Source organism: Aethalodelphis obliquidens, unplaced genomic scaffold, assembly GCF_003676395.1.
Source record: "Aethalodelphis obliquidens isolate GAN/ISIS:26980383/991018 unplaced genomic scaffold, ASM367639v1 scaffold9, whole genome shotgun sequence".
Classification (NCBI taxonomy): domain Eukaryota; kingdom Metazoa; phylum Chordata; class Mammalia; order Artiodactyla; family Delphinidae; genus Aethalodelphis; species Aethalodelphis obliquidens.
In genome coordinates this window covers 2062184-2086915 of record NW_020837953.1, presented here as the reverse complement: position 1 = coordinate 2086915, position 24732 = coordinate 2062184, and the positions used below count along the sequence as shown (strand labels likewise).

The window sequence follows — 24732 nt, the reverse complement described above, 5'->3', positions numbered from 1 at the left end:
GAAACAACCAAAATGTCCATCAATAGAAGAATGGATAAAGAAGATGTGGTAAATATATACAATGGAATACTACTCATTCTTAAAAAAGAACGAAATAATGCCATTTGCAGCAACATGAATGCAACTAGAGATTATCATACTAAGTGAAGTAAGTCAGAAACAGAAAGACGAATACCATATGATATCACTTATATGTGGAATCTAACATATGGCACCAGTGAACATATCTACAAAACAGAAACAGACTCACAGACATAGAGAAGAGACCTGTGGTTGCCAAGGGGGAGAGGCGTGAAGGAGGGAAGGACCGGGAGTTTGGGATTAGCAGATGTAAGCTATTGTATATAGAATGAATAAATAACAAGGTCCTACTACTGTGTAGCACAGGGAACTATATTCAATATCCTGTGCTAAACCGTAAGGGAAAGGAATATAAAAAAAAGCATGTCTCTATGTGCATCACTGAGTCACTTTGCTGCACAGCAGAGATTGGCTCAACATTGTAAATCAACTATACTTCAATTAAAAAAAACAAAATTATAAGAAAGAAACTAAAGACAGTAGGGACTTTAACATATTTAAATGAAGAGCCGGGACTTCCCTGGTGGCACAGTTGTTAGGAACCCGCCTGCCAATGCAGGGGACACAGGTTCGATCCCTGGTCTGGGAAGACCCCACGTGCTGCAGAGCAACTAAGCCTGTGTGCCACAACTACTGAGCCTGTGCTCTAGAGCCTGTGAGCCAAAACCTCTGAAGCCCGCATGCCTAGAGCCCGTGCTCTCAACAAGAGAAGCCACTGCAATGAGAAGCCCACTCATAGCAATGAAGAGCAGTTCCCGCTCACCACAACTAGAGAAAGCCCGTGTGCAGCAACGAAGACCCGACATAGCCATGAATAAATAAAAAAATAAATAAACAAACAAAAAATAAATGAAGAGCCAACTGACCAAAGGAGAGGATATCATTGATTAAATAAGGTGAACCCTGACAAAGTAAGATCTCTGAGAGAACAGAGATAGAAATGAAACTTCAGGGTGGGGAAGTAGGAAGATGGGTGAGGATGTAGGCAAATTTTAACATTTGGCGACAGGAGACTGACCAAATTGCTGACAGCTTGAATTTTCTCTTTGACATACAAGGTATGGTTACCTGTTGGGTCTCAAGAAAGGAAATGCTGGGGTAGGAAGTCTGAATTAAGGACATACGGCCTGACATAGCGTCTATAAAGAGCGGAAGATAGCTGATCAGAAAAATAAGGAAGGTTGTCTGGGCACAACTGAGCAGCCACTGAAGGTTGGAGACCATAGATTTTGCAGCATCAGTTGGAGAGGGCACATGCCCAGTAGTCCTCGTGGAGACGCAAGGAAGGCAGACAGCGGGGCTCGTCCAGAGCTGGGGCTTTGCCAGACAGGTGCAATCAAATGGCAATACAGCAAGGTGGGAATGCTAGAAGAAGAGTGTATATATAACACACAGTTCTTGCAATGAGAGAAGACATATAACATATGGTCCCTGACCTCAAGAAATTTCATTTCATTTCGCTGTCCAAAAATAACAGAAATAATGTTAACAACTGGTATAAACTTGCTTCTAGACGTCAGGATAGTGGTTATCTTTGGGGGGAGGTATAAAGTCCAGAAGGGAACATCAGGGGGCCTTCTAGGATTTTGGTACCATTCTGTTTCTGGATCTGGATGTCTGACGCAAGGGTAAATCAGGTTTGTGAAAATTCAGTGAGTGGTATACTTGTAATGTGCACTTTTATACATTACATAGGTATATTTCTATAAAGTGTTAAAAGAAATTGGCATAAAATTTACATAAATAATATGAAATCTACCTAATTTGTATATAAATAAATGTCAAGTGAGTGTTACAAAGAATCAGTGCTATTTGAAGTTCCTAAGAAAGATAAGTAACTATGGTTTGCAGCGGTTGCAAAAATAATACTATTACTGGGCTTCCCTGGTGGTGCAGTGGTTGAGAGTCCGCCTGCCGATGCAGGGGACACGGGTTCGTGCCCCGGTCCAGGAGGATCCCACATGCCGTGGAGCCACTGGGCCCGTGAGCCATGGCCGCTGGGCCTGTGCGTCCGGAGCCTGTGCTCCGCAATGGGAGAGGCCACCACAGTAAGAGGCCCGCATACCACAAAAAATAAAAAAATAATAATAGTATTACTGAGTATTTAGCTACATGGCAGCCACATTATAGCCATTTACAAACATTCTTTTATTTAATCTTTAGATCAACCCTATGGGTAGGTACTCGTATTACTTTCATTTTAGGATGAAAAAATTAAGGTTCCGACAGTTCACGCGATTTGTCCAATTCTACATAGATACATCCACAGGGTCTAAGTCTTCTTGATGGCACCTTGATTGTTCCGAGTCAGGACAGTATCCATGGAAGTTAGGGAATATGTGAGGAACAGAAATTAGAGGACGAGGCATGCAGGAAGTGCAGGATTAAAAAGCAAAAATGGTCCTGGGGCAGACAGTTAACTCTTCTGGATGAAGGCAAGGGGGATGAATCATCTTTGCTTTAATCACCTTCAAAATCATTTTGTGGGCAGTCTCAGGACAGAATTGCCTGAGAAATGTTAAATGTAACTGTCTGTTAAAACAGCCACAGTAGATGTAAAATCAAAAATGACCTGTTAATTCTGTTCAAAGTAAAAGCTGTTTTTCTTTTTTTAAAAAACAAACAGCATACATAGCACTTTAAAATTATGAGAAAGACTCCCTAGCTGAGAAATGGCATGTGTCTGCTATGAGCACAATTCGCCAACAGGCATTTGTGGTTATGTTGTTCACAAACCCACAGTTCTTTCTTCTAGGCGTGTGTGCTCTCTACCTGCAGTATTGAAAATAGAAATTTGCCATTTCAAAGGAAGGAAGAAAATGTCATCAATACTGTCTAGGAAGCAAGACACAGCTAGCTTCCTCATATGTACTGCTAACCTCAGCTGCTGCTCTCAGGGATGCTGTGAAGGGTTTAGTGTCATCTGGGAACTATGGCAATTAGGAAGGATGACAGTAATGCTGGATGATAAATAAATGAGGAGAAAACTGTCCAATTGTTCCCTTTCTCACACTAGGCTCTTCCTGCAAATCAGCCCTTTAGCGCCACCCTTTTGTAGAGCTCAGAGTCTCAGGATTAGAAAGAAACATGGCAAGGGTGTCTCGTAGCATCCTCTGCCCAAAGTAATATACAGATCCCACACTGGCCCCACCTCCCATGCAACTCCATCTCACCAGATCTCACATTTGATTTGGATTACACCCCTCGTGAGAACATCAACTCGCAAATGGAGGACCCAGGGGGCTCAGCAGAAAGGTCACCAGATGCCATCTTAAAGGTCTGCCAGCCTTGGCAGAGGTTCAGTGCTGCCAATTTCCAACTGCGTACCATCTAACAGGCCTCAAACCCTCTGGAGAAGACAGTCCAGAGTGTGCCAACACAGTGAATGGGGATCTAATTTCAGTAAATGAAAGCATGTTCTTGTTTGGAAGTAATAACAGATAATCGGCACAACCAGACTTTTCTCTTTTAAAAAGACAACAACAAAATAAAAAATAAAGTGGGACTGGGGAGGGGACTGCAGCTGAAAACCTCACCAAACTCCATGGGGAAGCTGAAACGTAAAGCCTGTGCTAATGTAGCAAATGTTGTGATGAAATGTGAGGTTTTTTTCCTCTTCTTTTTTTTTTTTACTCCCTGGAGCCATCCATATACTATTATCATTGATGTTTAGTCTTCAGAAAGATTTTTAAAGTACATTAATTACCAAACCCATGCCCAAATTATTTCTTTGTCATTATGCTAGCTAACATGTCCTAAATGCTTATTTCTGTGTCAGCCACTGTGTATAAGTTCACATAAATTATTTCATGTTATTCTAATAATCCTGAAAAGTAGGTATTATGATCATCATTGTACAGATGAGAAAAAAAATCATAAGGGAGATTAAGTAAATTGCTCATTGATAAACTGATAATAAGTAGAGATCTAGGGCTCAGACCCAGGTCTGTATGGATCCAAAGCGTGTACTCCTTCCTCCACATTTCTCCTCAACTTCATACCCATAATAAACAAAATGGCTACCGTTAAACAAGAGGATTTTGATTCTCTTTTAAAATGTTAATAAAAAATAATGTATATAGAAGTACCTAGTCCATCTGCCGACCTAGGCTTATAAAGTCCCTCTCAGAACACCCAAGTGGCCATCCTTCAGCTTTGATTTGTACCTTCCCAGGGACAAGGGATTCATAACATTCCCAAAGTTATTTCCAAAGTATCCCACATCTCTCTTCATAGCATTGAGCCACATTCTGACAACAATGAAAATAACCAAAGTGTATTTTTCGTGGCATTTTGCACTATACTACTTTACAGAATGAGAATAGTTTCTCAAATTGGGGCCATTTTGGCTGCAAAATTAGTAACCAGTTCAATCACCAATTGTTCTTTGGTATGATTTACTCCTCCCCTCCCCCTTTTCTTTTCTTTTTTAATTGGGGTATAGTTGACTCACAATGTTATATTAGTTTCTGGTTACAGCACAGTAATTCACTATCATTATAGATTTTACTCCATATAAAGTTATTATAAAATGTTGGCTATATTCCCTGTGCTGTACATTTTATACATGTTTTATACCTAGTTGTTTGTACCTCTTTGTCCCCTTCACCCATTTGCTCCTCCCCCAACCCCTCTCCCCTCTGGCAACCACTGGTCTGTTCTCTGTAACTGCGAGTCCCTTTCTGTCTTGTTATATTCATTTGTTTTATTCTTTAGCTTCCACATATAAGTGAAAACATACAGTATTTGTTTTTCTCTGTCTGACTTATTTCACTAAGCATCCAGGTCCATCCGTGTTGTCATAAATGGCAAAATTTCATTCTTTTTTATGGCTAAGTAATATTCCATTGCATATATAATGTTCTTTATCCATTCATCTGTTGATGAACACTTAGGTTGCTTCCATATCTTGGTTACTGTAAATAATGCTATGAACATTGGGATGCACATATCTTTTCCAATTAGTGTTTTCGTATTCTTCAGATAAATTAACTCACAGAAGATGATATGCCAACACACCTACTCTTCTGAAACCTTTTTACATGTAAGTCCAATTCTACAGCATTAGGCATATTTACACCATGGATGTTTTCTTCTGTTTTACTTGTTTTTTAGCTATGCATTATTACCTTCTTAGTCAGGGCTGCAGTGAGCATCCAATCCACTCACTGTCTTCAGGCTGTGTTGTCTTCAAAGATCTCACAGTTAAGTGGGAAAAGCAGACATTTAAACAGAAAATTATAATATAATGTGATAATTGAAAAAATAGAGTATGTAAAAAAAAGATATAGAATCACAGAGGGTTGTCAAACCAAATCTGCTTAAGAGGAGTGGAAATGACTCCATGAAGGAATTGATTTATAAGATAGCAGGTGAAAGAGAAAGTAAGAGGTGGGAGAATATTCCAGATAGAATGAAGGGCTTGTTCTTGGAGAAAAAGACAGTGATTGAACTTCAGACCACCTGAGGCGGGTAAGAATTGTGTAGGGTGCTGGATAATAAGATAGAAACTTGGGTCACTCTGAACTTATTAAATCAGCATTTCTGAAAGCAAGACAAGAAAATTTATATTCTTATCAAACACCTCAGATGATTCCTATGTACACTGAAGTTTGAGAAACAATGGCATAGACAATGAAAAAGGAAGGTCTTTTCCATAGTTGTGCAAAATGTACAAATAATTTCAGGCAGTGGCTAAGGATGTGAGCTATATGTCCAAGACACCTGGTTTTGAGTCCTAACCCCAAACATAACTTGTGTGATTTTGATAAGTATTTCACATCTCTAATTTTCAGTTTCTCATCTGTGAGATTAGAAAAATAATACTTATCAAGATAAGATGTATAAAATATTTAGCACCGAGCCTGGGTTCCCAGTCAGCCCATGACAAATGGTAATTTTATTTTAGTCCTAAGTTAAAGTGCTGTCTCCTTTATCAACACCTTTCTCATCACCCAGGTACAGAAGGGGTGCTCTTTCCTTTGGATCCCCAAACTTTCTTTGTTGATAGGTAAAACTAAAGTTTGAAGGATCAACATTTCACAGTTCATAGGAACTGAGGAAAATCTATTTAAACAGATAAAAAGACAGAGTTCATGTAATCTCTCCCACCACCTTGTTATTTACTAATAATAGTAAATACAAGTTATAGAAATCACCCACTTAAAAAAAAGCAGATTAATTCATATTTAAAATCTGCTCTGATAAAGCACAATTCTTTGGAATCACATTCCTTAATTTTACAGAAAAAAAAACCCCAAAACCCCAAACATTGTTGTATCAAAGTGTCCTCAGGTGAATTATACCCAGGAGCTGTGCAGACTGTGCTGTTTTTAAATCTTTGAGCCAACAATTTCAACTATAGGCTTGAAATTGAATGTTCTTTGCACTTGCATTCTCCCCTGTTTCTAAGCAAGATAATTGTGCAACTGCCTGGCCTCTTCATCAATTATCTCCGTGCTTTAAGGCACAGCTCTGAGCCAGGTTTTCCATCCATGCTCTGAGATCCTCGAACGGCTCCTACAGTTCTTCTCTCTCTGTAACATGTTCTGTATACATCCGCAGGGTCTATGGGAACAAGGAGCAATAATAATTGCTATAGGGGTTTTGTTTAATTAGATTGAACTAAATCAGTGGTATGTAAAGAGACCATGGATTTGAAAAGTGTACTATAGGAAAGGAGGGGAGGAATGAATAGGCAGAGCACAGGATTTTTAGGGCAATACTACTCTGTCTGATACTATAATGGTGAATGCATGCCATTATACATTTATCCAAACCCATAGAATGTACAACACCAAGAGTGAACTTTAAAGTAAACCATGGACTTTCAGTGATTATTACGTGTCAGTGTAGGTTCATCAATTATAACCAATGTACCACTCTGGTGAGGGATGTTGATAATGGGGAAAACTACGCATGTGTGGAGGCAGGAGGTATATGGGATGTCTCTATACCTTCCTTTCAATTTTGCTGTGAACTTAAAACCGCTGTAAAAAATAAAGTCCTAAAAAAAGTGTACTGCATAAAAATAAATCTGTGCTTTCTCAAAATTATAAGTGGTTAAACTATATGTGGCAAGGTATTATCTCTTTATAGAAAGTTTCCCTGTATGTATACAAGAACTTATGTTTTGTTTTGTTCTTAAACCAAACTAGGATTATACAGTTTTGTGATCTTTTAAAATTTTTCCAGTTGACAATATAATGTGGATACCTTACACATCAATGTTTATGTATCCACAAGAACATTTAAAGTGTCTAGATAGTATTTCATTGTATAGATATACAAGAGTTTATTTAACTAGTCCTCTATTATTTGGGAACATTTACTGTTCTCAAGTTTTTACTAGTTTAAATACTGCTTCTCTGCTGGACATTCTCCTTTTCTCTGACTTCCTTGCGTCCTCATCCACCCTGAGAAGCTGAGCTTTGTGGACTGATCAGCTGGTCAGCTCCCATGTCTTCTGATTCTGGCCCTGGCAGGAGACTGGTTCTCCCTGCAAGAGTGTCTCAAGCTACTTGTGTCTTCTGCCCAAAGGTCACTATTTTCTCCAGGTGGCCTGAGTTACAGAATGCTTCCATCTCAATAACATTCCCCTTTTCCAATCTCTGCAGACCTTGCAGCTGCTAGCCCATGATTCCTGTATTATATCTTGCAATTCTTTTACTCTTGTAAACAAATCCTCCTAGAATCATCCTAATTTGAGTTATGTAATCTGTTTCCTACTGGACCCAGACTTGTATATGCTTGTGTACATTTTTGAAACCAAACCATTACATCTACCCATAATTATTTCCACAGAATTGATTCACAGGTGGTGATTTGATGCCAAAGTACATACACTTTTAAGGCTTTTTATAAGTATATCTAAAAAACAATAGCATATGAGTACTCTTTTTCCTAAACCCTTGTCAACCTTGGTATTTCCATTATAAAAACATTTCCAATTTGATTGTTAGAAAATAATATCTCACTGTTGTTTAAACTTCTTTCATTACCACTCAGGTTAATTCCCCACCCCACTTCCCCAACCATACATATATATCTAGTGTTCATTTTTATTTCTTCTTTTGTGAATTGCCTGTCTAGATCTTTTGCCAGTTTTTGAAACTGGGCTGATCATCTTTTTCCTATTGATTTGTAAGGGCTCTTTATACATTAAGAGGATTAATTTTTTCCTGTCATATATGTTGTAAATAGTGTTTTGTTTTTGCCTTTTACTATTTATTATATTTTTGGAAGTGTAGGATTTCAAATGGTAAAGTAACAACTTTTACCTCACAGTCTCAAGATTTAAGATCAATGGCCACCTGTTTTTTATACCATTGATTTGACATTTACTCACATAAAGCCCTATACTCTAATTTAAAGCTCTATGCCTATGTCTTGGGCTGGAGGCTTATGTCCCAAACAGTATCTCATGCTCCTTTTTACTTCTCACAGTGTTTAGAATAATAATAATAACTTAAAACCTATTGTAGGAGGTTAATAAAAAAGGAAAAAAACAGTGGAAAGGGCATAGGAGGAGTATGATTTTTAGCATATTACTTCATTTCTTTGAACTTGTGAAAACATAGACAATTGTTTGTGCTCTGATATCGTTCTGTTTTAGGGACAGATTGAGTTCATGGATAGTAAGGTAATATGTAGATTATATAGCAAGAAATACAATAAACAAAGATAAAGTATTACAATTAGTTATTTCTTTAAAAAAAAAAAGAATACGTAGGTATTTGAATTTTTAAATCACAAAGTTTATCCAGGCTTTATGTAGGGACTATAATTGATTATTGCTACCATCTCCAGCCTGGATTACCATAATGACTCCCTAAATGGTCTCTCTCATTTTACTCATGCCTCTTCCAGTTTATACTCCACTCAGCAGCCAGAACCATCCTTTAGAAAGCATAAATTCGATTGTGTCCTCCACTGCTCTCAATTTTCCAATGTCTTCCCATTCTACATAGAACAAATCCAGAGTTCCTACCAGGGGCCACGTGGCCCATGATCTGAGCCCCGAGGGCCTCCCTGATCTCACTTCCTACGCCCCTCCCCTTGTTCACTAGCTCCACCAACTCTAGCTTCCTTGCTCCATAGTTTACTCTCTGTGTAGAACTGTGGAGGCACGGGGATGGTGATGAACACCTGTGGTGTCGCTTGGTACAGACTGACTCTCATGGGTGGAAAATCAGCAGCTATGCAGCTGCCCTGATCTCTGGGTGCTGTGCTCCTGGGAAGTGACACTTTGGCACTTTGTATGAAGCAGGCATAAGGCAACCTAGTACCAAAAAAATCTGCTTAGACTCCAGATGCTCAACTTAGGTGCTATTTGTAGCAGTTGTTGGGGAAAGCCAAATGTTCAGTATCTGGAGAACTTGGGGTCTGTGGGAAGTTGCAGCCTCTTCTTCTGGGGCAGGAGAGGGAAGAAGAAACTACTAGTTTTATGGAAAGTTGGAATCTGGTGAGCCACACCCACTGGGATAGAGTTGGGCTAGTCTTAGCCAGCTCACTGCTAGTTAACCATGGATAAGTCTCATTGGGTAGTTCTGACTCATCTCTACACAGTCTCAGTTAAATGCCATTTGCTTAGAGACGCCTTCTGGAAACGTCCCTTGTGATTCCATATACCCTTATGACCCTCCTCTATTTTTCCTCATTGCACTATCCTCACTCGAGTGGTCATTGTTTACCTGTTCGTTGTATGTCTCCCATCACTAGGATTTTAGGTAACCTGCTGTGTCCCTAAGGCTTGACACTCAGCAAGTACTCAATTAATGTTTGTTAACTGAAAAGATGTCAATTCCATACATGCATTAATTTCTAAAACTGTTAACATTAACACTTTAAAAGAGTTCAAGAAACTCAAAAATATTGTATTAATGTGAAGGGCTTTGAGGGATTAAAAAGTGACAGAATATGGGCTCCATGAGAGTCATGTGGAAAAATAAAGAATTTTATATTTATTGGCTCTAAACATCAATGTACATTATTACAAATATTTGCTATTCTTTCCCATAACATCTTGGAGTCAGCTTCCCCTGTGCTTAGCAATTCTATACCAACAGCAATGTAACTATGGAATAAAATGCTTTGGGTCATTGATTCTTGGCATGGGAAGGAACTATAGAGTCCAACTTTATTCACCAGAAGCATCTCTACTCACAGGAGTTTCTTGAAAGGGACCCAATTCCTCTTTTATTTAACAACTCAATTTCCAGATTCTATAAATGTTCCCCTAGGCCACTTGTCACACCCTGGAGCTTCCATAATGCCACCCCTTTAGTGCTTGCACCTTTAGTGTGCCAGGATCCCTCCTAAAATGTGGCATCCAGGATGAAGCATAGTACTCCCAGGTGACAGGTCTAGTTCTGAGTATGATGCCTGCCTCCTGCCCCACCCCCCATTCCTCTATCTGGACACCTTTGGCTCATGCTGAGCTTAAACCCAAGTGTACAGGGGAAAACCCTCCATTTTATTCTCCACTCTACTCTCTACTACTACCACACACTACTGGTCATCAAAGAACTCCAAGCAGTTCTTTGACATCAGCTGAGGGTCCTACATTTCAATTCCGTTCTGACACTATCTACCTGGAGTTAGCACTGATGCCACAGGTTAAGGGCTCAGTCACACAAGACTGCCCTGCCCCCTTCAGGTGTCAGTCACAAGTCCAGGTTGGTACCTATATTTCTGACAGGGTGGCTATAAATTAGGATTCCCACAATTCCCTCCTCAGGTTTGATGAATTTGCTAGAGTGCCTCACAGAGCTCAGGAAAACCATTTACTTGCTAGATGACTGGTTTACTGTAAAAGGATACAACTCAGGGACAGCCAGATGGAAGAGATGCAGAGGGCAAAGTATTTGAGGAAGGGCATGGAACTTCCATGCATTCTACAGACATAACACCCTCCCAGCACATAGATGTGTTCAGCAGCCTAGATGCTCTCTGAACCCCATACCTTTGGGATTTTTAGGAGGCTTCATCATGTAGTTATGATCAATCATTCACTCAGTCTCCAGCTTCTCTTCCCTCTAGGAGGATAGGGTGGTGTCAGGCGCTGAAAGTTCCAAGCTTTTAATCGTGGCTTGGTCTTTCTCGTGACCAACCTCCATCCTGGAGGCACCCAGGATCCCACCAAGAGTATCCTCATTAGAACAAAAGACACCTTATCACTCAGGAAATTCTTAGGGCTTTAGGAGCTTTGTGTCAGGAGCCAGGGTCAAAGATTAAATAGTAGAACAAATGATACTCCTAGTGCTCTTATCTCTTAGGAAATTGTGAGAGTTTTAGGAGCTCCATGCCAGGAGCTGGGTGGGAGCAGAGACCAGTATGTATTCTTTTTTTAAATTGAAAATTTTTTTTCATTTTTTATTTTTTGGCTGCACCGCACAGCTTTCGGGATCTTAGTTCCCCAACCAGGAATCGAACCCGGGCCCTAGGCAGTGAAGGCACGGAATCCTAACCAGTGGACTGCCAGGGAATTCTCAGAGACCAGTATGTATTCTATTACTTCACAGCAAGTAAAACCCAAACATTTATTCTATATAATCACTTACATGTACCCTTATCTAAAGACATACTTTACATATATTTCTCTTGATTTTATCTTGCTGGTTTTCGCTCATTTTCCTGCCAAGTCTTCCCAGCATTCTACTACTTACCGTTTACTAAAGTGATTTGTCTATCTTCCTTCAGTTGGGGATTTCAAAAAATGTTGACTAAGAACAGGGTCACACATAAATCCTCTCAACCTCTCCACCTCCGACACATTGTGTTTACATCCATTGTTCAGTCACTACCAGGTTGGTATGTCACCTATCTTAATACTATTCAGTCCAGAATTTTCTGCCTTATTTCAAGGCTTTGTGAGAAAAATGTGCCTAATGACTCACTGAAATTAACCAATACTGTGGTTAATTCCCTTCATCTGCACTGCAGTAACCTCATCAATAAAGAGAATGTGGTCAGTTTAGCATGCTCTGTTTTTTAGTCAACATGCACCAACCCTTAGTGACCATCACTTTTGTGTTTTGTTCTCACATCTAATATATTTAATTCTTTGGCCTGTAATTTTGCCAGGGATTGTCCACAAGCCTCAAGTTCTGTGATTTCATTACCAACTTTTATCTCCTTTTAGAAAATGAGATATTTGTCTCAAGTCAACTGGCATATATGTTCTTCTGGATCAGCTATCAGATGACTCATCAGGGTTCCATAGTAATATCTTCGTGTTATTTTAGCAACATGGGCCTTTAGACTTGTGTTTAAAGCACTAAGAATTGTCTTTCTAGATCTTTCCTTTTCTTGGCATCTATTGTACTCTAATTCATTCATTAGGCTTTCAATATGTACAAGACTTTGCACTCAGTGCTGAGGGTACAGATGTGCACATAGAATTTACAGGTAAATGGGGGGAACACAGAAATGCACAGGAAATTGTCAGAGTGCAATAATCCCTACAAATGCTATGGGAGCCCACAGAGGGAGGGAAGCAGGCAAATCTGAGGCCGGTGATGGCGGCAATTCATCAGATTTGCATTTTACAAAGACGGTGCTATAGCTATACTTGAGAATTGGGCTTCTCAAACACGAATGTTGCATAGGCCTCACCTGGGAATTGACAACAGTGCAGATTCTGACTCAGTATGTCTGGGAGGGGCCTGAGAGTCTGCATTTCTAACAGACTCCCGGGTGAGGTCGATGTTGATGGTCCATAGACTACCCTTTGAGGAACAAGGATTCAGAGAGTGAATGAGAGAATGAGATTAGAGACAGGAAGCAGGGTTGGAAGGCTGGTGTAGGGATATATGAGGAAAATGATGATGGCACAAACTGAGGGACACCTGCTTTACTCTTTAAGCCTGTACCTTGATCTTTTTTGTGAAAAATATGTATTCTAAGTAGGCATTGAGTATTTTCCGTTCATCTCCTGTTAGTAAGTGTCCAGGCTTAACTAAAAAAAGATGGAGGGAGTGCTATTCCAGTCTTAATTCTTAATAAGTGGCCTGACTTTAAGTTCACTGAGGCCTCAGTTGTCTCACCTCATCTGTAAAATGGGAGACTGGTTGTTATGGGTTATGTGCCTCCCCACCAACTCATATGTTGAAGTCCTAACCCCCAGTATCTCAGAATGTGACCTTATTTGGAAATAGGGTGACTGCAGATGAAATTAGTTAAGATGAAGCCATGCTAGAGTAGTAGAGTTATAAGCCAACTGACTGGTGCCCTTATGAAAAGAGGAAATCTGTACACAGACACATATATAGGGAGAGGCAAGGAGAGAGACCTGGAACAGAAGGATCCTTCCTGGGCACCTCAGAAGGAGCAGGGCTCTGCTGACACCTTGGTTTTGGCTGACTAGTCTCCAGAACTGTGAGACAATACATTTCTGTTGGTCTAAGCTACCCAGTTTATGACATTTTCATTCAGCAGCCCTAGCAAACTAATAGACTGATTTGTACCTTGAAGATCACTTCTCTGATATACTATCCATCTTTTCCACACATCCTATAAGAAATCTGAACTAAATGTGGTTACACGAGAATAGTTCTATTTTTCCATCCATTATTAATTTGTAATTTTTTTAATCCAGATTTTCCTTATAGAAACTTCTTCTTCTTTTGGCTTTTACTTATGTTTCTTATGTACATTTTTAATTTATGGGCTCAACTGATTTACCCCAAAGAAAACACCTTCTTGAAGCCCTGGCTGAAAGGTGTAGATGTAGTATGATTAAAATGTTTTTTAGAGTCAGACTTTGGAACATGCAAAGGCATGGTAGCAGTGGGTCTGTCTTTAACTCAGCAACAAGAAGCCTCTTGAGAGTTATTTATTTTTGAACCATACAAAAATATTTTAGGAAAGCTTGTTAACTGTCCTATGTCATTCCAGCAACAGTAACATCAAGTCCATAGAAACAGAAAGAGAAAACTTATTTTAATATTAAAAAAATAACAATTGTTTTATTGTCTGTGTCATAGAAGAAACAGAACTGTCTTTTATTTCCAATTAATGTAGTTGACGTAATGTACTCTTAATTCCTGAATCTAAAGTTTAAAGAATAAAGAGAAATAAATACAGGTACCTTCTTATAAGACAGATGGAATTTTTCTCTACTTTAAAAGGACAAGGATGCTTCCCCCACCTCCCACCCCCATTAGAAACGTATTAGACTCTGATACCCCTGGAAAAAGGAAGGGGTTGGGGATGAAGGGGTTAAACAAACAACCTCAAAGAGGAATGGAAATTAGTAGACTAGCAATGTCTTCCAGGTAGAAGGAGAATTGAGCAAGGCATTCCAACTGATCTTATTTACTTTTCTGGACAACGACTGGGATTTGTCAAGATCAGCAGATCTTGAAATAATCACTTATCACAGTATCTTAGTTTCTTCATCTACAAAACAGAGATAACCTGGCATAGAATATAAAAGGGATGCCAAGTGTTTCATAGAAAGAGATTTGATTTTTTACTTAATGTCTTTTATCCATGGAAAGATTTGCCTCAATAATAGTAGCAGAACCATTTATTAAGCACGTTGAATATACTTCTAGGCACTGGAAAGATGTTTTGCATACTTTTTCGCATTTGATCCTCACAACAACCCTACTAGATGGATGGATTTTATCCCCACTTGATAGAATCTGAGGCCAGAGATGTTAACTCACTTTCTTAATGTCAAAAGTCTAGGAAGGCACAGAGCCAGGATTCAAACTCACATCTCTCAGGTCTGTAGGGATCTCAAATGTATGACTCACGTGCTGCAAAGCTCACTTCCTGTGCCATGACAGACATTACTAATTGATTACAGTACTCACTTTGGAATCTCTTGGGGCAACCGTACTGATTGGTGGGGAGGTAAAGCCCATTTGCCCTTCTAAAGCCTATACTCCATAACAGTAGTCCTCATGGCCTCATCTTCAGGGATTTTGATTTAATAGGTCTTGGGTTGAACCCCACATCTTTACTTTTAAGGACTCTCTGGGTGATTCTGATGATAGCCAGGTTTGGTGTCCACTGCTTTCTGAACCTATGTTCAATGAGGTTAGATCTTTATGTTTCTCTATTTTTTTGGTCTGTGGGTTTCTGAAATAGAGGAAAGAACTAAGGAAATCATTTTAGGAGGGAAAGGCAATTATTAACGGGCTGCTATTTATGGAATATCTACTAGATGAAAGGCAGGGTTAGTATCTTCTTTTTCTTATGCAAACCACCAAAACTCTGGAAGGAAGAACTGGTCATACTTTTCTGTGCCAAACATCTAGAGAATTTTAGCGATATATGAATGTCCCCCTTCAAGTGTGACTGTGATGAGTTTAGAGGAAGAAAGCCCTCTTAGTTATGTTCTAAGAAGCCCCTATTGGAGGAGTATGGATTATGAAGAAAAGTAAGTGAAACTCTTACAATTGATGACTCATTACCAATCCCACTCCTTTAATTCATAACAATTTGATTAACAACCTTCCCCTCTCCCTCCCCACCCCCCCCCAAAATGACTAAATGTGGTAGATTACAAACCTGATGAGAAGAAGCAGCAATGCTCCATTAATATTTATAAATGTCTCAATGCTTATATTTCCCATCTATTTGGAAAATCAGCCCAAGTAATTAAGGAGTATGGGGAATTACAAAGATGAAAACTTTAGGAAAACACTGTGCATAGAAGTTATCAACACTATTTTACTTTTACTGTTTCATCTTAATGACTTAATTTTCCATGGACAGTGTTTTTAAAATGTAAATTTCTGGATTAAAGAAAAAACTTCATTATCATCCAAGCAAAACAGGTATTTTTCAAATAGTAAACTTACATCTTTGGCTTCTCCACAAGGTATCGAAAGTGTTTACTTCCAATGATTGTCACCATCATCTCAGGCATTGCATTTGATCCAGGGGCAGTCTTCCAAACTGAAGACATAATTCTCAAAACCTCTTCAAATCCTTGGGGGTGGAAAATAAGTAAAACTCTTTCTCTGGATTTTCCACTAGGCAACTGTAGCATCCTTGTCAATAATAACAACAACAATAATAATAGCAAGACCAAGTGCTTTACCTATATTATTATTTCAGTATTTCTAATAAAATCATGAGAAAGATACTCTTAATTACTATTATCATTCTTGTCTTACAGTTGAGGGAACAGGCATAATGTAGCTAAGTAACTTATCCAATATCACATAACAGTAATTAGCAGAGTTGGGAATTCCACCTAAGAGGGCTGCTAAACTGGTTGACAGCCATTCGGTGACGCTGCCTTCCTGTACTACAAGTCAAGTGACAGGATTCTTGTGAGGTCAGAGAGGAAACCAGGGCTTTAGAGGGACGTGTGAAGAACTCAAATTCAGTTTTGAAGCTCAGTTTCCCTATTTATGAAACCAGAATAATTCCAGTTCTGCTCTCTGGATTCAGGGATAAGCCAATGAGATCATGCATCTGAAGGAGCACTGTCCATAGAAAAGGGGATTTTTCTCGTTATCACTGATCTGTTTCTGCAACAATGCAGTGGATCTAAAATTGAGATCCAGCACTAGATATTCATTGCATGTTTAAACAGCTGTGATGCCAGGGGAAACTTAGAAGTTCTATAAACCTGGTCCCAGGCTAACCATTCCCTATCAGAGGCTCTCAGAGATTGAAAGGCTTTTAGAAATCATTCTAATCCAAATGCTCCCTCTACAGATTGGGAAACCAAGGCCCAGAGAGGGTGTTATTTGACCAAGGTCACACAGCGAGTGAGAGCATACCTGTTTCCAGTACTCTGGTCTGATAAGTAGACCAGGGTTCTTCCCCAAACCCTAGCTTCACTTAGTGTGTGGTGAGCAATAGGACCTGCTCTGCGAGGGTAGCCCCATCCCTACAATTTCTTTGAAGCTATCTGGAAACTTCAAGGACCAGAATTTGTGATTATGGGGGTCCTCTCTACCCAGCAGCTGCGTGTCAATCCTTTCCCTGGAGAGCTCAGAGGGGGCGGCCTTACCGCTCGGGCGGCTCAGGGGTGCGTGGTCAGTGCTTCTCCCCAGGATCCCGACCTACGGAAGCCTGTGGGGACCGGGGTGGGGCGGGAGACCGGAGCCCAGGAGTCGGGCCAATCACAGGGCCCCGCTCCTGGGCGGAGGCTGCACCAGCCCCCGGTCGCTAAGGACGCAGAGGGCTGTTGCTGGGCGGGGACCAGATCGCCCACCTGCGGGAGGCTGGGGCCTTCTCCGCGGGTGCCCAGGGTGTGGCTGCTGAGAGGCGAACAGTCTGGATGTTTTTTTCAAATCTGGTCTTTGGAACTTCCTCGAAGATCTGTGAGCGTCCTTCTTGAAGTCCATCTCTCTCACTTGTGTGGTCACGCCTGTCCCGCTCTTTCCCTTAAGCTTCATTTTCCTTCATGAAGTGTGGACGCAGCTGGGAATCTTATATTTGTCGCTTCACATCCAGGCTCTTCCACTGTATGGCTTTGGATAAATCCCTTCTTTTCCCTGAGGTTCAGTGTCACAACTGCAAAATGGAGGAAAAGTACTAACAGGGGCATAAAGGTAAGTTGGTGATGCAATTAAATAAGAATATTAAAAAAAATAATTTCGAGTGATATCCACCTGCCACATCCCTCATTTGAGCCAGATAAATATTACCTTATAAGTTAACAATTACCAAAAAATAACTTTATTTCGATTTTAAAGACTAAGAATACAAGGCTTGGGGTATTGAGAAATTACCCAAGACCATACGGAGGTAATTGACAGAGGCAAGATTTGAATATAAACCTACATATATCCAAAATTTTTAGGCATTCTTTATTATGCTAAAAGTTTTCAGCAAATGTGGGTAAAGGCACTTTAAACTGACTCCAGAATGGTGTTATTTCCATTAGCAGCAGGAGCAGTCCCAGCATCCACAACCCCTGCCTCCTGCCCTCTAGCTGTGTTGTGTTTTGTGCTTTACTGTATCATCTACTGGCACATGCTACCAGAGATGGATGATATACTGGGCTCCCCTCTAGGGCTCACTCTCTAGTGGGCAAGACATACGGGCATATTCTATGATATACAAAGTGCCAGGGGAGTAGAGGAGAGGGGGCAGCTCCCTTCTCACTCCCCCAGTCCAGCTTTCATGTTGTCACCAGATCAGTCCTCCCAAGGTACAACTCTGATAAGCCCCCTCCTCTAGTCCAATGTCTCAAAGGCCTCCCATCAGCCATGGAGGATGTCCATGGTTTCAAAGTCTTCTGTGCCCTGGCCTCAAGCTAGACCTAACTCGCTATCCCACTACTTCTCCCAGACTTGCTAAACTCCATTCAACCTGGTCCACTCACTGGCCTGAATCTGCCTTTCATTTCTCTGCCCCTGTGCCTTTGTTCATTCTCTTTTCTCTGTCTACAATAACCTTCTGTTTCCTCATTGTGTCAGCCTGCTCTCCATTCTTTAAGTTCCATCTCAAATGGCCAAAAGTATGTGCCTGGGAATCAGATACCTTGGGTTCAAGTCCTGGCTCTACTATTTCAATGTGATCTTACTCAAGTCACTTAATGTCTTTATACCTTAGTTTCATCTTCTATAAAATGAGGGTGATGTTTTGTAAAGATTAATTGAGTTATATAAATAAGGCATTTAGAACAATGCCTGACACGTAAAGAGCAATATAAATGTTGGCTCTCATCATTATTATAATTATCTGTCAAGAAGCCAAACCAGATCCCAGAAGCTGAAAAGGATTTCTCCATTCTCTGTATAATTTGGTTTCTCTTTTATAAAACGTGTCTTTCTTTGCCTGTTTGCATCAGTTATCATATCTTCCAGGACGACGCTTGTGGTAGGCTGAGTAATGGCCCCCCAGATGTTCACATCCTAATCCTTGGAAGCTATTAATGTTACCTTCTGTGGCAAAAGGGACTGCGGATGTGATTAAGTTAAGGATCTTGAGATGAGGAGATTATCCTGGATTATCCAAGTGGGTCCATTATAATCACAAATGTCCTTAAAAGAGGCAGGCAGTAGGAGATTTGACTACAGAAGAGGAAGTAGGAGATATGACCTTGAAAGCAAAGGGTTCGAGTGATTTGAAGAAGAGGTCCTGAGCCAAAGAATGCAGGTGGTCTCCAGAAGCTAGGAAAGGCAAGGAAACAGATTCGCCTCTAGGGCCTCCAGAAGGGACCACAGCCTGCTGATCCCTAGACTTTAGTCTCACTTTAGTGAGACTGCTTTTGGGCATCTGGCCTCCGATTTGTGTTGTTATAAACCACCAAGTTTGTGATAATGTATTTATTATAACAGCCATAAGAAATGAATGCAATGCCACTGAAGGATCTACTTCTTTATAGACCTGGTCATACTCTATGGCTTGAATAGGCTGAACAGTTCTCATCAATGACTAGTACACAGATATCAGAGGATAAAGAAGTCTTCTATCTGCCCACAGCTTAGTAACCTGTGAGGATAAGGTGTTGAGGCTGCTGGTAGAGATCTATATCAACACATACTACCTTTTTCTCAGTAGAAGAGGAGGAAGCCAGATCAGAACTGAAAATAGAGCCAGTGTGTTAAAGGTGACAAGACAAAGAGCCTAGATCCAGCTATACCTGAAGCTAGAGTCTAGAATTCCCAAACAGAGGAGAGATAAATTTCCCTTTTACTTAGGATATTTTGAGATGGGCCTCATTAATCTTTACCTAGAGAGTTCTGACTAATACAGAGACTCTTAAACTTCATGTTGCTAAGGTTTATATGTGGGGCGCAGTTAAAAGATTGAATGACATTTTAAGTTTCACTATAAATTCTGTGATAAAGCTTGATGGAGTAAATTGATCTTGATCAAATCTGATATTCTACTAAAGACTATCCTTTGACCTTATCTTGACTTAGAGGTTTTATAAATGCTAACTAGAAACATAATGGCATTGGAGGGAGGCTTTCCATAATGCAGCTGTTCTATCAGTTTGGAGGTATTTAGATGAAATTTGATATATTTTTTCAGACCCCAGGGAGCCTTTGATTTGCCATTTCCTAGCCAAGTGACCTTGAACAAACAATTTAACTCTTTTATCTTTAAGGTAGAGACAAGCAATAACTACAGTCAGAGCTGCAAAGAAAATCTAGGTGTGTTTGACTCTAGAAGTAGCCTTTATAACCACAACTCCACACCTCCTCTGTGGGTGTTAGTTAGCCATTGTTGTTGTTAGTATTGTTACTATTAATGTTAATGTTTTTATTGGCATTGCTTTAAGGCTCTAAGTCCCTTAGAGAAGCAGATTCTGTGACAGAATTCTTAAGAAGGAATGGCCTTTTCTTATCCGGGATTTTTTTTTTTTACTTCACACTCTGCTTTATGAAATGACATAACCAGGAAACATCTCTCCGGTGGTTTATATTAAACAAGACAAAACAAAAAGCTATGCAATAAACGTCTCTGCAAGATTAAATACTGCGGTTAAAACTGCCTTCCTAGAATTCAACAGCTTTAGATTACGAGTCACCAGAGAAAGATTCCAGAGAAACATCTCCATCCAATAGAGTCAGCTCTCTCCCCTTCACCCCCCATAAAGATGAATAGCTGTAATAAGGGGACCAAAGAATGCCCCCACCTAAAACTTCATGATTTTACATTTACCATCAAACAGACTAAGGAAGAGGAAAAAATTGTCTCCAGTGTTTGGTTTTTGCCCATATAAGTCAGAACAGAATGAGATTATAAATAGGAAGCGATAAAACACTGCTCTTTTGAACAGTTTATTCAAAGATCTATAAAACTGAGGCATTTTACATTGAAGTCCCTGTCCAAAAAGAGAAGGGACAAATACGAATGTAAGATGAGCTGTGTTGCAAAGAATATGGGGTATTATACTTATTTTTTTTTTTGCCAAATAAACATACAGGACCCAAGCCAATGATCTTTATGACTAATGGAGGATGTCAGGTAAAAAGATGAATGAGGGCAGGCTGATTTTAGAACAGAATGCAAATATGGCCAAGTTTCTTTCCTCTTTAAAATGCTCTCATGGCTCTGGAAAAACAAGGTCATGTAGCATACTACATGGGTTGACTTTGGGCCCTATATTAGTTTGGGTAGATGGGTTGACTTTGGACCCTATATTAGTTTACTAGTGTTGCCATAACAAGTACTACACAGTGGGTGGATTAAAAACAGAAATTTATTGTTTCACAGTTCTGGAAGCTAGAAGTCCAAGAAGGTGTCAGCAGAGTTGGTGCCTTCTGAGGGCGGTGAGGCAGAATCTCTTCCATGCCTGCGTCCTTGCTTCTAGTGGTTTATTGACAATATTTGGTGTTCCCTTGGCTTGTAATTTCTGCCTTCATGTTCATATGGCATCTCCCTGTGTGCACATATGTGCTCACTCAACTCCAATATAACCTCATCTTACCTTTGCAGTCATTCTATTTCCATATAAGGTCATATTCTGAGATATTGGGGGTTAGGATTTCAATGTGTGAATTTGGGGGGCATACAATTTGCTATTGACTGAATATTCATGCTCCTCCCCCATCCATATGTTGAATCCCTAACCCCCAATGTGATGGTATTTGGGGAGAGGACTTTGGGAGGTAATTAGGTTTAGATGAGGTCATGAGATTGGTGCACTTATGAGGAAAGAAGGGACCAGAGCTCTTTCTCTTCATCCCGTGAGAATACAGCAGGAAAGTGTACCTCTGCAAACCAGGAAGAGGGTTCTTAACGGGAACTGAAATGGCTGGCACCTTGATTTTGGACTTCCTAGACTTCAGAACTTGAGAAGTAAATGGTTGTTGTTTAAACCACTCAATCTATGGTATTTTTGTTATGGTAACTTCAACTAAGGCATAATTCAATCCATAAGAAGGCCTAACTGCTTGGATACAAAATCTGGCTCAGCACTTAGTATGGTGTTACTTCAGGCAAGGTACTTTGCCTTTCTGTAACTTTATTTCTTCATGGGTAGTACCAATGCCTACAATCATGTAAGGTTGAAAGGAATTAACAAACGTTTAGGATAGTATTTGGTATATGGTAAGGGTTTGTCTTTAGCCTTCCTCCTTAGGATGATATACATGTTCTTTCTTTCTTTCTTTATAAGTGTATTTATTTATTATTTATTTTTGACTGTGTTGGGTCTTTGTTGCTGCGCGTGGGCTTTCTCTAGTTGTGGAGAGCATGGGCTACTCTTCGTTGCAGTGTGCGGGCTTCTCATTGTGGCGGCTTTTTTTCTTGTGGAGCACAGGCTCTAGGTGCCCGCAGGCTTCAGTAGTTGTGGCACATGGGCTCAGTAGTTGTGGCTCGCGGGCTCTGGAGCACAAGCTCAGTAGTTGTGGCACACGGGCTTAGTTGCTCCCTGGCATGCGGGATCTTCCCGGACCAGGGCTCGAACCCGAGTCCCCTGCATTGGCAGGTGGATTCTTAACCACTGCACCACCAGGGAAGTCCCACATGTTTTTTTTATGGCCTCCTTGGTTTGGCTGTTACTCCTCCAATTCCATCTCCCTCTCTTTCTCTCCAACTGAAGCTGCACCAAGTTGCCTGCAGTTCCTTAAAAACCTCCCATGGAGTTTTATCCCTCATGCCTTTGCAGAAGTTGTTGCTTTTGCTTGAAATGTTTTCCTCATGACCTTGTTTCTTTCAAGATAAGATTGAATGTTACCAATTCTGTGAAGTTATCTATTCTCAGTGTCCCTAGGCAGGTAGGTCTGCTCTCTTCAGTAAACTAGCAGTCTAAATGAACCCATGGGTTAAATCCAATTCACCTGCCTTCACTAATCAAGGTTATTTTAAGATTTGCTTGTTCTCCAAGCAGCATGTCCTCCAAGCAGCATGTAGCCTGAACAATAAGATGTTTGCCTGAGCTGTTTTCTAGGACTTGGAGTCAGCTGTGTCTAGTTTGAGCTGAGCCAGTTAAGACTCGATAAGACCACCGACCCTTCAACTGGGCATGCGCGAGTGTCCACTCAGTGATCTTTTGAACGTGCAGAGGGCTTATAGCTCTTAGTTACGCCTGCGCAGAACAACCATTGTTGCATCTTTTCCCAATCACCTTTCTCCGCTCCGCATGCCTCAGGCCTACCACTTCATTATTCATTATCCCATAAATACCCCAAGCCCCTTGCCTTCTGGGCGGGGAGGTAGATTTGAGATTTGTTTTTCTGTCTCCTTGCTTGGCTGCCTTGTGAACAAACCCTCTTTGCTGCAAACTTCAGAGTCTCAGCATTTTGGCTTGCTTTTCATCTGCAAAATGAACCTGGTTTGTAACATTAACACTTATTGCTCTCAATTGTAATTACTGGTTTATTATCTTTTTTCCCTACTCGGTTTCTCTTGTTGATGGTAAATATTATGTCTTATTCATCGTATGGCCAGTTCTAAGCACAGTGCTGGCATGTAGTATGTGATCATAAGTATATTTTAAATATATGAAAGGAAACAAACATATGTTGGATAATTTGTAATAGCATAATACGAATTATGATAAGTAAAGACCATTTAACAAAAGATAGCATCTTCTATTCAAGATTTACAATATGTCAGTCACTGAATGAGTCACTTATGTGTGGTATCTCATTTAATTTCAGTAATGTTCCTATAAGGGATATATTATTTATTTTTTTGTTCTGTTGAGGAATCTGGTCTCAGAATGCTGGATTAGACAGGACTTTTGATGGTAAATAGGAGAAATTCCACTAAAGCCAATGATAGCGAAAGGGGTATTTCTCATGAAACTCGAGTACAGAAGTGAACTCAGGCCTCTGGCACAGTCAGGGACATGGAGGTTTTTTTTTTCTTAACCTTTGTCTCTGCTTCTCTGTGTACATCGGCTTCATTTATTCTCTTCTATGCTATATGTTGGTGTTTTCTGATCCCAGACCATGGGAAAAAGTTATCCCCACAATTCATGAGTTTATATTATTTCCATTCAAGAGACCAGTAAACCTAGAATTCTTTGGTTCCATTTACTAGGGTTGGCCTAGTTTGGGTTAGGCCAATTCATCTGAACCAATGAATTGTTGCACTGAGAGAAAGGAGATAATAGCAGAAAGATAAACAAAATTGTTGGAGGAGACCTCAGCCTTAAGGAAGAGACAGTATCCAGCAAGTTACAAGGTATAGGAACCTGGTAGAGGTTAGTCTGATAGGAGGTTGAATAATTTGCCCAAGGTCTTGCAGCAAATTAGTGGTAGAACAGTGATTCAAATTCACATCTGTCTGACTCTAAAGTATTGCATCGTCTCCTTGGAGCAACATTTTTAACCTCTAGAGTATAAAAAAAGAGTCCTAGAAAAATGTGGTCTTAATGAAAGGTCCTAGAGAATGACTGCAGACTAGAAGTTCTAAATCACAGAAAGACCATTCTGGTCACCTCTGCCCTGGATTGTTAAGAACATTACCTGATTTTAAGTTTTAACATCTGTAAATCACAGAATTTCAAGGTTGAAAGGAATCTCATAAGTTATGCCCAGTGATTCTGAAGGCCTCAAAGAGGGTATATGGTAGAATTAAGAACACTGACTCTGAGACCAGAAGGTTGGGTTCAAATATCAATTCCACCACTTACTGTTGCATGTCCTTGGGCAATGGGTTTAGCATTTATGCCTTGGTATCCTAATCTGTAAAAGGAGGATCATAACAATAACTACATTATTCTTTTTTTTCAAAGCAATATTTGTTACACACTTATGTGCAGACCCT

The 24732-nt window shown here is 40.1% G+C and overlaps 1 protein-coding gene and 1 long non-coding RNA gene across 2 annotated transcripts in view; one reads left to right on the top strand and one right to left on the bottom strand.

The window, feature by feature from the left end:
- The window catches only part of CUNH1orf87 (chromosome unknown C1orf87 homolog), a 113896-nt gene extending 97893 nt beyond the window's left edge, over positions 1-16003 (bottom strand). Inside the window, 1 exon segment of the mRNA XM_027108354.1 lies at positions 15897-16003. Coding sequence (XP_026964155.1) covers positions 15897-16003 — 107 coding nt within the window.
- The window catches only part of LOC113621502 (uncharacterized), a 265397-nt gene that overhangs the window by 141245 nt on the left and 99420 nt on the right, over positions 1-24732 (top strand). The gene's annotated exons all lie outside the window — the stretch shown is intronic.